The following is an 11,722-nucleotide window of genomic DNA, read 5'->3' as shown; positions in this document are numbered from 1 at the left end:
ATTATACCTAGAAAAAAAAATTAAATTAATTAAAACTCAAAATTTTATTGGTTTTATATATTAAAAAACTTTAATTATTAGTTTTAAAATATTTTTAATTAATTGAAGATATAACAAAGGGAAAATATCACATCTAAAAGAATTATGATTTAAAAAAATTCATAATTTATGAGATATTTTTATTTTTGAAAAATAATTATCTAGATTTTAAAAAATTAAATATCCTTTATGATTTTTTTTTAATTTTTTAATTTTTTTTTTTACAGATTTATGATTTTTGTGTTTAACTTGAATATTAAATTAAAATTTTAATTTTTTTTATTGAGATTAATGATTTTTTAAAAAAAGGTTTAATATTTTAATAATTCATTAAATTAAAATATGTAATCCTAATGGACCGAAAAAGAACCGAAGACGCAATAGGAAGGGTTTATGATGAACCGGTTCGATCTATGGTTTTCATTAGCTCGAACCGACGCCTGATTTCTTAGTTTTCATTTCTTTCGGCCTCGTCTCTCAGCCCTTTTTCACTCTTTCAACTTGGACGTCGGCCGTCGCATCTCCCTCTCCCGGCGTCCGCACCCGCCGCTTGGATCTCTGCAGTCACCGTGAGCTCGTAAGGAATTTCTTTACGGATTTTTAGAAGAATTTGATTAGGTTTTAGCTTTTATGCGTTTTACTTACTGATTGGTTCTTTGATTTGTTTTCCATGTTTTTCTATCTGGGTTTCTTGGATTATTTTTAGACTTGCCTTTAAGGTGTTTGTTAATTTGCTTGACTGAAAAGTGATTTGGGATCTCTGTGAATGAGTTCGATTGAAAGTCTAGTTTGTTTATGAGAGAAAAGCTCATTTTCTTAGCTTCGATAATGGGAAGTTTGTCATTTAAAGGATAAGTACATACATTCTTTTAGTGTTCTAGGTAGAATTCTGTATGATTCTTAGTTGATAGAATGGAAACTTGAGATTCTGTTCGTGTGTATTGGAAGTTGAAACCATCATATTATACTGCACTACCATCCCTAGTAGGGTTGCTGTTAATTTTAGTTTGTCTAGATCTCAGTTAGTTGGTTGGGAGGAGAAAAAGCATTCTTTATAAGGTGTGTAAACCTCTCCCCAGCAGATGCGTTTTAAAAACCATGAGGGGAAGCTTGAAAAGGAAAGCCCAAAGAGGACAATATCTACTGGCGGTGGGCTAGGCCTTTCCTTTCGGGCTCAAGCCCACCACTAGTAGATATTGATCTCAAAATGTGCTACTAGGGAGAGGTTTCCACACCCTTATAAGAAATGCTTCGTCGTCCTCTCCAACCAATGTGGGATCTCACAATCCACCCCCCTTGGGGGCTCAATGTCCTCGCTGACACACCGCCCAATGTTTGGCTTTGATACCATTTGCAACGTTGGAGAGGAGAACCTTGTGAATTGTGAGATCCCACATCAGTTGGAGAGGAAAACGAAGCATTCCTTAGAAAGGACGTGGAAACCTCTCCCTAATAGATGCGTTTTAAAACCTTAAGAGAAAGCCCGAAAGGAAAAGTCCAAAGAGGACAATATCTACTAATGGTGGGCTTGAGTTGGCTTTGATACCATTTGTAACGTTGGGCCCCCAAGAGGGATAAATTGTGAGATCCCATATCGGTTGGAGAGGAGAACGAAGCATTCCTTAGAAAGGGTGTGGAAACCTCTCCCTAATAGACGCGTTTTAAAACTTTAAAAGAAAGCCCGAAAGGAAAAGTCCAAAGAGGACAATATCTACTAACGGTCGGTGGGCTTGAGTTGTTTGCCTCGCATAGACTGAATCCTCTGAGAATACACTAAATTTCATCCCTGATCTTCTGTCACACAAACATGGTTTCATTGTTCATATTCTTCCTTTGCAGATGTTATGCTTAAAGGATCTTCAGGGTTTTTTACACAAGAATTTTTCTGAATTGGAGATATCATTTTCAGGTCTGAACTAAAATCTTAGTACACCTCCAAGTTTTCGTGTCGTAGCCAAATACTTTCGAGTTCGTTTTTCGGTTTGTGAAAAAACCTTAGCTGATATCTTTGGTGGACAAAAAAATGACAGAAATTTTCAGTTACACAGCATGCAGACAATTGTCTCAGATGATCTTTGCAATTATCTTCTTTCATGGTTCCGAATACATCTTAGCCGTTGGAATTCATGGGAGACAAAATGTTACTCTAAAGTCCCTTTTGATAAGCAAAAACTACCTCTTAGCCATGATCTTATCCTTCATAGAGTACTTTCTTGAAGTTTTCTTGTGTCCCACTCTTAAGGAATACTGGTGGGTTAGTCATATAGGCCTAGCCATGGTTGTCGTCGGAGAAATCGTACGTAAACTGGCGATCATAACCGCAGGTCGGTCTTTTACGCATCTGATTAAGGTCTATCATGAGGACCATCACAAGCTGGTCACTCATGGAGTTTATAGATTTGTTCGTCATCCTGGATACAACGGTTTTCTCGTGTGGGCAGTGGGAACTCAAATCATGCTCTGTAATCCCATATCGACCGTTGCATTTGCCATTGTTGTTTGGCACTTCTTTGCTGAACGAATTCCGTATGAAGAGTACTTCTTGAGACAGTTTTTTGGCCACGAGTACGAGGAGTATGCGAGACGGGTACCGTCTGGAGTGCCATTTGTGAAATGAAGGTCCAAGAATGCTTCATGAACATGTTTCATGGTTGTTCTGTTCATGTCTTGTGTAGTTTCTGATTGATGATTTGTGAGATTGGATCTTTGTGACAAGTTTGAGGTTCTTACTTGTAACTTTTTTTTTGTTGAATATGTGTATGTGACATTTCATAACAAATATACTAACAACTGTTATGCTTAAGTTGAGTTTGGTTCGGTTGGGTTATCGGGTGGTTCAATACTTTAGATCGGAGAGAATGACGACAGAGAGTAACAAGTACATGATGGTGATGATCGTGAGCAGCTACGATAGCAACCAACACTTGAGAGAGAGAGAGTGATGGTTGTGCAGCTTGCGACAAATTGCATATAATGATCAGCGATGACAGTGATAACAAGTATTAGAGAGCGACGATGATGAAGTTCACAAAGGCGGAGAGACAAGAGGTGCATGTGAACTACAAACTCGGGGGTTATAGACCAATCTCACCCAAAATCTTCCTTCAACTTAGTTCAAACACTCAGAAATATAAACCAATCTAGTTAGCAAACGAGTAAGAGAAAGAGCATCGTTCCTTGTTGAATATCCTTTATTAAAATCTCGAAAAAAACGAAACCCATTAGTGAGGTCCATATCAACAATAGAAATACCCGTCATAGCAAAAGTCGACCCTTCTAGCCATAACAACGCCACCTAGCTTCGTTGCAATAACCTCTAAACCTTTTGAACAAGATTCAAAAATGTCTAAATTACGAGTGACTATTATAAACAGCTCAAAACACTTTTCCACTCCATCCAAAAACAAGATTGGACGTCATTGACCTTGATCCCGAAGTTACATCCGAGACTCCCTCACGAAGGCAAGTCTCGAAAAACCCATAAAAGAACACTACCCTAAAAAGCTTTATTTCAGGCCAAACTTTACAACGTCCTTACATTTAGTTACACTCTTAGTCCTCGTCTTAAGAGTCCAAACCCATCGCTAGCAAATATCGTCCTCTTTGCGCTTTTCCTTCCAGGCTTCCCTTCAAGGCTTTAAAACGCGTATGCTAGGAAAAAGTTTCCATACTCTTATAAAAGGGTGTTTCGTTCTCCTCCCCAACTAATATGGGATTCTCACAGTCCTCGTCTTAAGAGTCGAGGAGACGTCGAGAGAGAGAAAGGGGTAAAATTGTAAATAGAAGGAACAAAAAGGAGGATGAAATGGGATATATGATGATTGTGTTTTTCCCCCATCTGCCATCAAATGAGGGCACTATGAATTGGGTATGGAGAGATCATAATTATGTGTGTTATAATTATTATTTCCCCATTTTCTTCCATTTTGCACTCCACTTGGCTTCAAAAAGGAACACTCCAAATCCAAATCCAAATCCAAATCCTTCCTCCCACGCCACTCTCTCATTCATTCATTCATTCCTTCACTGACGTAGAGCAATGGCTATGTGCCCCAAATCACAACTTTTAACCGGTGAGTGCTTGGAGGAGTTGCTTTCTAGCTAAAAAATGTAATCCATTACTTGTTCCAAAAGCTACTTTTTGTTCCCATTTTCGTTTGTCTACCGAACGTTTTATTGTTTTCGGACGAGTTTTTTTTAGTATGTTTGTAACGTTCCAGGCCCGTTTGCTAAGGGAAGGTTTCCACACCCTATAAAGGGTGTTTTTGTTCTCGCTGGCACTTATTTCTTTCTCCAATCGATGTGGGACCCTGCCAAATCTACCTCCTTTGAGGTCTAACGTCCTTACTGGCACACCGTCTCGTGTCTACCCCTCTTTGGGGAACAGCCTCCTCGCTGGCACATAGTTCGGTGTATGGCTCTGATACCATTTGTAACGGCCTAGATCCACCGCTAGCAGATATTGTCCTTTTTGGGCTTTTCCTTAAGGCTTTAAAACGTGTCTGTTAGGGGAAGGTTTCCACACCCTATAAAGCGTGTTTTTGTTCTCTTCCCCAACCAATGTGGGACATCACAATCCACCTCCCTTCGAGGCCAAGCGTTCTCACTGGCGCTCATTCCTTTCTTCGATCGATGAGGGACCCCGTCAAATCCACCCCTTTTGGGGTTCAGCGTCCTTACTGGCATACCGTCTCGTGTCTACCCCCCTTCGGGGAACAGCCTTTTTGGGCTTTTCCTTAAGGCTTTAAAACGTGTCTGCTAGGGGAAGGTTTCCACACCCTATAAAGCGTGTTTTTGTTCTCTTCCCCAACCAATGTGAGACATCACAATCCACCTCCCTTCGAGGCCAAGCGTTCTCACTGGCACTCATTCCTTTCTTCGATCGATGTGGGACCCCGTCAAATCCACCCCTTTTGGGGTTCAACGTCCTTACTGGCACACCGTCTCGTGTCTACCCCCTTCGGGGAACAGCCTCTTCCCTGGCATATAGTCCAGTGTATGGCTCTGATACCATTTGTAACGGCCCAGATCCAACGCTAGCAGATATTGTCCTTTTTGGGTTTTCCCTTTCGAACTTCCTCTCAAGGCTTTAAAATGCGTCTGCTAGGAGAAGGTTTCCACACCCTTGTATAAAGGGTTAGGACATCACAATGTTCTAATATGATTTTCAAGAGATCGTCCCAACATAAGATTGCTCCAAATCAACACACTTAATTTTAAATTTTTTATGATTGAAGGTACACTTTGTCAGTATTGGTAGTAACTATTTGTTCTTTTAAATCTTTTTTAACCATAATTTTATATTATCAGGATCATTCTCATTCAAATATGGTATTGACGATCATGTATACTCGAGCGTCACATATATCTTCGATCAAGATGTTAAAGATTTAAATTTCTTTATCCTCGTGTTGTTGAACTAAGAAAATGTTTATTTGATGCAGTTCGAGAGTGAATAAAAAAGTTCGAAGATTGAAAAGAAACTTGTAAAAGAACGAAAAAAATGAATAAAGAACGACAAACCTGTACCCTCTAGATTATGATTTTTGCATTAACATTATAACGAAATGGATTGTGGTATATGTAACAATTTTTTAATCTTTGTTGAAATTAATGTTTTAGTAAGATGTTTAATCCTACAAACAAAAATATATATGTATTTAAGCAAGAATTCATCCTAATTTCCATCAAAATTCATGGAATTCCATAATCATACTGAATAACAATCTCTTTGTATAATGCATATAAGACCAGTTTTTGTTCAAAGATGAATGAAGAACTTGTTCATCGATCATCTTTATGTTTCCTTTTTACAAATCTAAATTCTAAGCATAAACAGTTTGATGATTCTACAAAGATTTTGAATGAACCTCTCATGATCAGAGCTTTTGAAAATGCAACGAAAATTAAATGCTCCATAACGGACTGGCTCTGCCCAATCCACTTACGTTCCTCCAACAACCTACCAGATCAGGCTTGTAAGGGAGATACGATTTTCTCTTACCTTCTTCTTTCAACGCACGATTCCTGACGTAGAACGATTCGAATGCAGAGAAAATCCTCTTCTGATCTCCACCGGATCTCCGGCTTCTTGAATGCTCGCCGATGTTTGCCTCGCCGGACTGAACCTTCTTCTCCTTCAGCTCCGTCGAAGATTTCGTCTCTGACTTGATTCCGGTACCTTTTTCCCTCTTCGTTGAGTTCGAAGACGGCGTGAATGAGACGTAGGAGCGCTTTCCGTCGCTGTGGCTTCGCCTTAGAAGGTCTCGGATTCCCCAACGCTTTGTCGACGACGATCCGGTAGATCGGCTTTTCTTGCAAGCCAGATTTGGCGTTCCGATCGATTTAGGTTTCCAGACGGAGTAAGTTCCGGATGGAACTGCTTCCAGTTCATCCACTGACGATGACGACGACGACGACGACGACGAAGGCGACGGCGGATCGTCATTACGCTCCCTGATCATAAGCTTCTCCAAAGGAATTCGAATCGGCTTCACGGTAACCAAATCTCGTTCATCCATTTCCGCTCCCTCAACCTGACATTCCTCAAACAGAAGTTCCGAATTGAAAACCGGAAACACAGGAGCTATAAAACCGCCTCGAAGTACATCGCAATCGCTGGATTTCTGGAGCGAGACGAATTCGAAATCGTCGTCGTTATTCTCCTCTGCTCTGTTCAGTGACAGCGATAGATCGAAATCGAAGTGAAAGCAGCCGCCGGAGAACTCGCCGCCAGCTCTTCGGGCGGCGTCAGCGATAGTTCCAGTGGAGTAACAGTTGAAGCTCGGACACAATCCAAAATCCTCTTCTTCTTCTTCTCCTTCTTCTCCTTCTCGCAGTTGCAGAGACATGGCGTTGAAAGTGGTGAGTTTCAGAGTGGAGGAGGAAATGAATGGTTTATATAGAGATCAGAGTCGAGGAGTCATTCAAATTACAGATCTAAAAACAACACGTCTACTTAGTCCATTAATTTCAATAAATTTTTAAATTTGTATTAGTTTATAGTTAGTTTTTCATTAATTTTTTTCTATAAATTTAAAAAATATGGTTATTATCCGATATCCCTCATTAAATATCTCACTTTTTATTTTATTAAGAATTTATATTATTTCTTTTGAGGTCTATATTATTAAGAATTTTATAGTCATGCATCATGCTATCTATGACCGCATGTTCGATGTCTCATCTTATATGCTAGTGTTGTAAAAATGGTCGCATGCCTATATTTCAAACAAGAGAGTAAGAAATGTCACTATAACCATGTATGGACTAAAATGCTTCAAAATGTATATAAAGAATGTGACAAATTGTCAGTATTTTCTCTACAGAGTCCAAATTTCACACAACATGAAGTCCAAATTTGAACAAGTATCACACAACCATTATCTCACGTCTAAAAAAGTGCATTTACAAATACAAAATCATTTTTACATAAAACACAAAACATTCAAGCTTTAGATCTCTTGATCATAAAGTTTAAATATTCGTAAAAAAAAATATGAGCAGCTTTTCAAAATTATGTTTGATATTAAATAAAAAATGGATCGAAAATTTACGAGAAAGAAACCATTGAGAATTAACCATTTCTATGTTTCTTCCCAACTATGTTTTTTCCATCACTTAATTTAAGTTTTATTGATTTTAATTATAATGATTTTGTTTGATTTATTTGTTCTTTTTTTTTTTCACATTTTTTATGGTTTCAGCGATCAATTTTCACATAGTCAACCACCACCTATTCTTCACATAAATATCCACCGTCACCTATTCAAATTTATCGACTTCTTAATGAACAATTAACATTTTTTAATATACTTTCTCACAATTTCTACATTAAATTACAATTGATACATTTACAATGAATTAATTCAAAAATTATTAACAGGAAATTTACAACAATCTAAAACCAATACAAATTCACATGAACGTTGAGGAAAGGTTAAACCCTAGAAAATTTACGAACACCACTTACCAAATGTTGAAATATTACGTTGAGGAAAGGATTTCGTAATGATTAAATCTAAAAAAATAGAGTTCAAACACAAAATTACGACGAATGTTCTTTTTCAAATATTTGTTGAAGGCATTTTTTGTTTTAGAAGTCTAATCGAAGATATTTTCAATCTGAAAATACAAAATAATCCCCGCCGTCGACCAGCATACTCGGCAAACAAGAAAGAAGTAGGAGAATACCGGCTCCGCCACAGTTTTGCAAGTTAACGAAACAATGATAGTCGGCGCATGGAAGATTACATGAAAACTCTTCAAAAATTCAAGATCCGACGTTCTGAAATGAAAGCAAATAGTATATCTGCAGATACTTCATAACTTAAAAGCAGAAGACTCTTATTAACACAAAAATGGCTCAGAAAGTTGCTGAATCTGCTCAAAGAAGAGCGATCTATTTCAGAACGCACTTCTCATACAAGAGGTGTCAGAAATAAAGCAATAATCATCATCGCTGTATCGACGTTTAGCATAAAGAAGTGAAAATCAAACAAAACATAAGAATGAGATGGCGGCGACAATAGCGAAGAGAGGCGAAACCGCTGGAGATGAGCGACTCGGCATATTAGGGCTTTGGAATTCCATTATAATACAACGAGGAAGAAAGAACGTAATGGGGGCTATTTATAGCATAATATTTGGGCCTCTTCAGTCTCGAGTCCATTGTATTGGATTGTATTGGGCTGATAAGGGCCCAATAGAAGTGTTCATATAACTCGATAATTCAACTCATCTTTTAGGAGATTCTTTCTTCCGATTAGGATTGGGTTGAATTTTTATAAAACAAAAAATTTAATTAAGTTTGCGAGTGGACATATTTAGGTCGCCGGAAGGTTAAGGAAGTTGGTGACCTGATGACAGGGTAGCCGACGACCGAAGCCTAGTGAACGACAGCCATAACTATGACGATCCTAAGGTAGCGAAATTCCATGTCGGATAAATTATGACCCGCACGAAAGGCGTAATGATCTGGGCACTATCTCAGAGAGAGACTCGTTAAATAAACATGTCTGTGAAGACGCGAACTACCTGCACTTGGACAAAAAGACCCTATGAAGTGTCCCTGGGATTGGCTTTGGGCCTTTCCTACATAGCTTAGGTGGAGGGCGAAGAAGACCCCATTCTAGGGGGCCCGAGCCATCAATGAGATGCCACTCTGGAAGAGCTAGAATTCTAACCTTGTGTCAAGACCTACGGGCCAAGGGACAGTCTCAGGTAGATAGTTTCTATGGGGCGTAGGCCTCCCAAAAGGTAATGGAGGCGTGCAAAGATTTCCTCGAACCAGACGTAGATATTTAATGTATGTCCGTAATATCATGACTTTAAATTATTTTATATTTAAGCTTTATGAAATTTTAGTTATTAATCTAAGTGGATAAGTTATGAACTCTATTTAAATTGTTCGAATCATTAACCCAACAATCTAGAATTTCAAATCGGTCCAAAAGATTTTAGAAGAAAATTAGCGTTGCAATAGTTGTAGAATTAATAAAAATTAGACTAAATGAGCGAGACTAAGACCACATGGGCCGAGAGATACTGAGTATCATAACTGTAATAAGAAGAGAGTAGGTTGTAACTCTATGTATAGTCATTCATAAGGTGAAAAATGTAGTCGTGACAATGGGCACAAACTTCATTTTAGGCCGACCACTTCGACTCAATTTCTCTTCTTTTTCTCTTGATTGGTTGCTCAACTCTCTTCACGTTTAACTCGTTTTACACCGTTTCGGATTTTTTAGCCTCATTTGATTCGTGTTTCTTTGGATTTTGTGCTTCCCATTATGATCTAATTTCACCCGTAACAATATAAACATTCACTATTAATTCATTCTCGAAACTTGTCACGGGTTAATTTTCATTTTAAGTTTCAACTTAACTTCTTCTTGGCATTTTATCAAACACGTTATGAGCAAGAAAATCCACAAACAGAACATGTCAGAGCTTCAGCAATGGCGAATTGGACGCACAAATTCAGGAAAAACAGAGCATTCATCGACTGAACATCAAAGCTTCTTGTTAACATTTTAACAAACGCATTATGAGCAAGCTACAGCAATGGCGAATTGAAGGCAAAAATTCAAGAACAATGAGGAATTCATTAACAGAATATCAACTAAATTCATCATCAGTTCATAATCAAAAGAATAATCCGATCTCTAGTTCCATAAGAATGCCTAAATTGTAAGTAAACTTTAAGGATTCAAGAAACTAACCAGCCACGAAATCAAACGATAGCGATCTTCGCACCAGCCTCTTCGAGCTGTTTCTTCGCATCTTCTGCTTCTTCCTTCGAAATTCCTTCTTTAAACTTCTTCGGCAAACCTTCAATCAGTTCCTTCGCCTCCTTCAACGCCAAGCTCGTCAAAGCCCTAACAGCCTTAATCACAGCAATCCTCGCATTACTCGGCACATCCTCTATAACAACATCGAACTCCGTCTTCTCCTCGACGGCAGCGGCCGCATCCTCGCCTCCGGCAGATCCGGGAGCGACGACGACGGCAGCAGGGGCGAATGCGGCAGCGGAAACGCCGAGCTTGTCTTGGAGGTAATCAACGAGGATTCGAGCCTCTTCGAGCGTTAATTTTGATATGACATCTCCGATTTCTGTAACTTTTTCCGGCACGGCGGTTGCGGAAAGTGGGCGGAGATGAACGAGGCGAAGAGAGAGATTGGAGGAGGATAATGAAGAGGGGAAATGGAGAGATTTGGATTTTGGGGAATGAGAAAATTTTGATGGAAAAGAAGATGAAGAACAAGATGGGAATTGGAGAAAAGCGGTGGAGAGAGTGGAAGCCATTTTTGTAGAGAGAGAAACTGAAGATGCGATGATAGGATAATGTTTGCGTTTTCTGTGATCTCAACAAATGGAAGGCGAAGATTTTGAATTCTATTTCTGACCAAATTACCCTTGGGAGAGACTTGACCGTAGAGGGTATTATTGGTATAAAAATAGTAATTTGAAAGAAAAAAGAAAAAAGGGCATTCCAAGAATTGAACTTGAGATCTCCGACACCGAAAGCAGGAATCATACCACTGGACCAAACGCCCTTGTAATTTTGACAAAATTACCCTTGGAACACTTTGGTAGAGAGAGTTTGGCAGAGGGTATTATTGGTATAAAAATAGTAATTAAAGAGAGAAATAGATAAGGGGGCATTCCGAGAATAGAACTCGAGACCTCTCGCACCCGAAGCGAGAACCATACCACTAGACCAAATGCCCTTCTATTTTTGACAAAATTACCCTTGAGACACTTTGGCAGAGAGAGTTTGCGGCAGAGGGTTTTATTGTTATAAAACTAGTAATTAAAAAGAAAAATAGATAAAGGGGCATTCCGAGAATCGAACTCGGGACCTCTTATAAAACTAGTAATTAAAAAGAAAAATAGATAAAGGGGCATTCCGAGAATCGAACTCGGGACCTCTCGCACCCGAAGCGAGAATCATACCACTAGACCAAATGCCCTTCAATTTTTGACAAAATTACCCTTGAGACAGTTTGGTAGAGAGAGTTTGACAGAAGGTACTATTGGAAAATAGTAATTAAAGAGAGAAATAGATAAGGGGGCATTCCGAGAATTTGACAGAAGGTACTATTGGAAAATAGTAATTAAAGAGAGAAATAGATAAGGGGGCATTCCGAGAATCGAACACGGAACCTCTCGCACCCGAAG

General features: G+C 38.8%; 3 protein-coding genes and 4 non-coding genes across 9 annotated transcripts in view; 1 reads left to right on the top strand and 6 right to left on the bottom strand.

Moving 5' to 3' along the window:
• Positions 1 to 491: 491 nt before the first annotated feature.
• LOC111435324 (protein-S-isoprenylcysteine O-methyltransferase A-like) lies at positions 492 to 2,866 on the top strand. 3 transcript variants are annotated; one of them, XM_023072779.1, is made up of 3 exons: positions 492 to 643; positions 1,864 to 1,948; positions 2,070 to 2,866. In XM_023072779.1, exons 2-3 carry the CDS (start codon positions 1,879 to 1,881, stop codon positions 2,654 to 2,656), a joined length of 657 nt encoding a protein of 218 aa, XP_022928547.1. In that variant the 5' UTR covers positions 492 to 643; positions 1,864 to 1,878; the 3' UTR covers positions 2,657 to 2,866. The 3 variants fall into 3 exon arrangements, with proteins under 3 accessions (XP_022928547.1, XP_022928546.1, XP_022928548.1); XM_023072778.1 differs by having other exon boundaries at positions 493 to 616; positions 1,879 to 1,948; XM_023072780.1 differs by lacking the exon at positions 1,864 to 1,948 and having other exon boundaries at positions 494 to 616; positions 1,949 to 2,866.
• A 2,866-nt stretch (positions 2,867 to 5,732) lies between these two features.
• LOC111435251 lies at positions 5,733 to 6,942 on the bottom strand. Its single transcript, XM_023072672.1, has one exon. It carries the CDS (start codon positions 6,888 to 6,890, stop codon positions 5,946 to 5,948), a length of 945 nt encoding a protein of 314 aa, XP_022928440.1. The 5' UTR covers positions 6,891 to 6,942; the 3' UTR covers positions 5,733 to 5,945.
• Positions 6,943 to 8,401: 1,459 nt separating this feature from the next.
• On the bottom strand, positions 8,402 to 8,502 carry LOC111435346. Its single transcript, XR_002709072.1, has one exon. It is a non-coding gene; the product is annotated as a small nucleolar RNA snoR1 (small nucleolar RNA).
• A 1,603-nt stretch (positions 8,503 to 10,105) lies between these two features.
• LOC111435060 (50S ribosomal protein L12, chloroplastic-like) lies at positions 10,106 to 10,899 on the bottom strand. The gene has a single exon (XM_023072386.1). It carries the CDS (start codon positions 10,844 to 10,846, stop codon positions 10,274 to 10,276), a length of 573 nt encoding a protein of 190 aa, XP_022928154.1. The 5' UTR covers positions 10,847 to 10,899; the 3' UTR covers positions 10,106 to 10,273.
• A 300-nt stretch (positions 10,900 to 11,199) lies between these two features.
• Positions 11,200 to 11,271, bottom strand: TRNAP-CGG. The gene has a single exon. It is a non-coding gene; the product is annotated as a tRNA-Pro (tRNA).
• A 171-nt stretch (positions 11,272 to 11,442) lies between these two features.
• Positions 11,443 to 11,514, bottom strand: TRNAP-CGG. The gene has a single exon. It is a non-coding gene; the product is annotated as a tRNA-Pro (tRNA).
• Positions 11,515 to 11,679: 165 nt separating this feature from the next.
• The window catches only part of TRNAP-CGG, a 72-nt gene continuing 29 nt past the window's right edge, over positions 11,680 to 11,722 (bottom strand). Inside the window, exon 1 of the tRNA in view lies at positions 11,680 to 11,722. This exon is cut by the window's right edge and continues 29 nt beyond it. This is a non-coding gene — a tRNA (tRNA-Pro).

This window comes from Cucurbita moschata, unplaced genomic scaffold (assembly GCF_002738365.1).
Source record: "Cucurbita moschata cultivar Rifu unplaced genomic scaffold, Cmos_1.0 Cmo_Scf00048, whole genome shotgun sequence".
Lineage (NCBI taxonomy): Eukaryota > Viridiplantae > Streptophyta > Magnoliopsida > Cucurbitales > Cucurbitaceae > Cucurbita > Cucurbita moschata.
The sequence above is the reverse complement of the archived record's forward strand: the minus strand, read 5'-3'. Positions and strand labels throughout refer to the sequence as shown.

Excerpts from the sequence above, each read along its gene's own strand:
- LOC111435324 (XM_023072779.1), top strand. The coding sequence starts at position 1,879 with ATGTTATGCTTAAAGGATCTTCAGGGTTTTTTACACAAGAATTTTTCT. Across the intron at positions 1,949-2,069 it reads ATTGGAGATATCATTTTCAG|AAATTTTCAGTTACACAGCA; the intron begins GTCTGAACTAAA and ends AAAAAATGACAG.
- LOC111435251 (XM_023072672.1), bottom strand. The coding sequence starts at position 6,890 with ATGTCTCTGCAACTGCGAGAAGGAGAAGAAGGAGAAGAAGAAGAAGAG.
- LOC111435060 (XM_023072386.1), bottom strand. The coding sequence starts at position 10,846 with ATGGCTTCCACTCTCTCCACCGCTTTTCTCCAATTCCCATCTTGTTCT.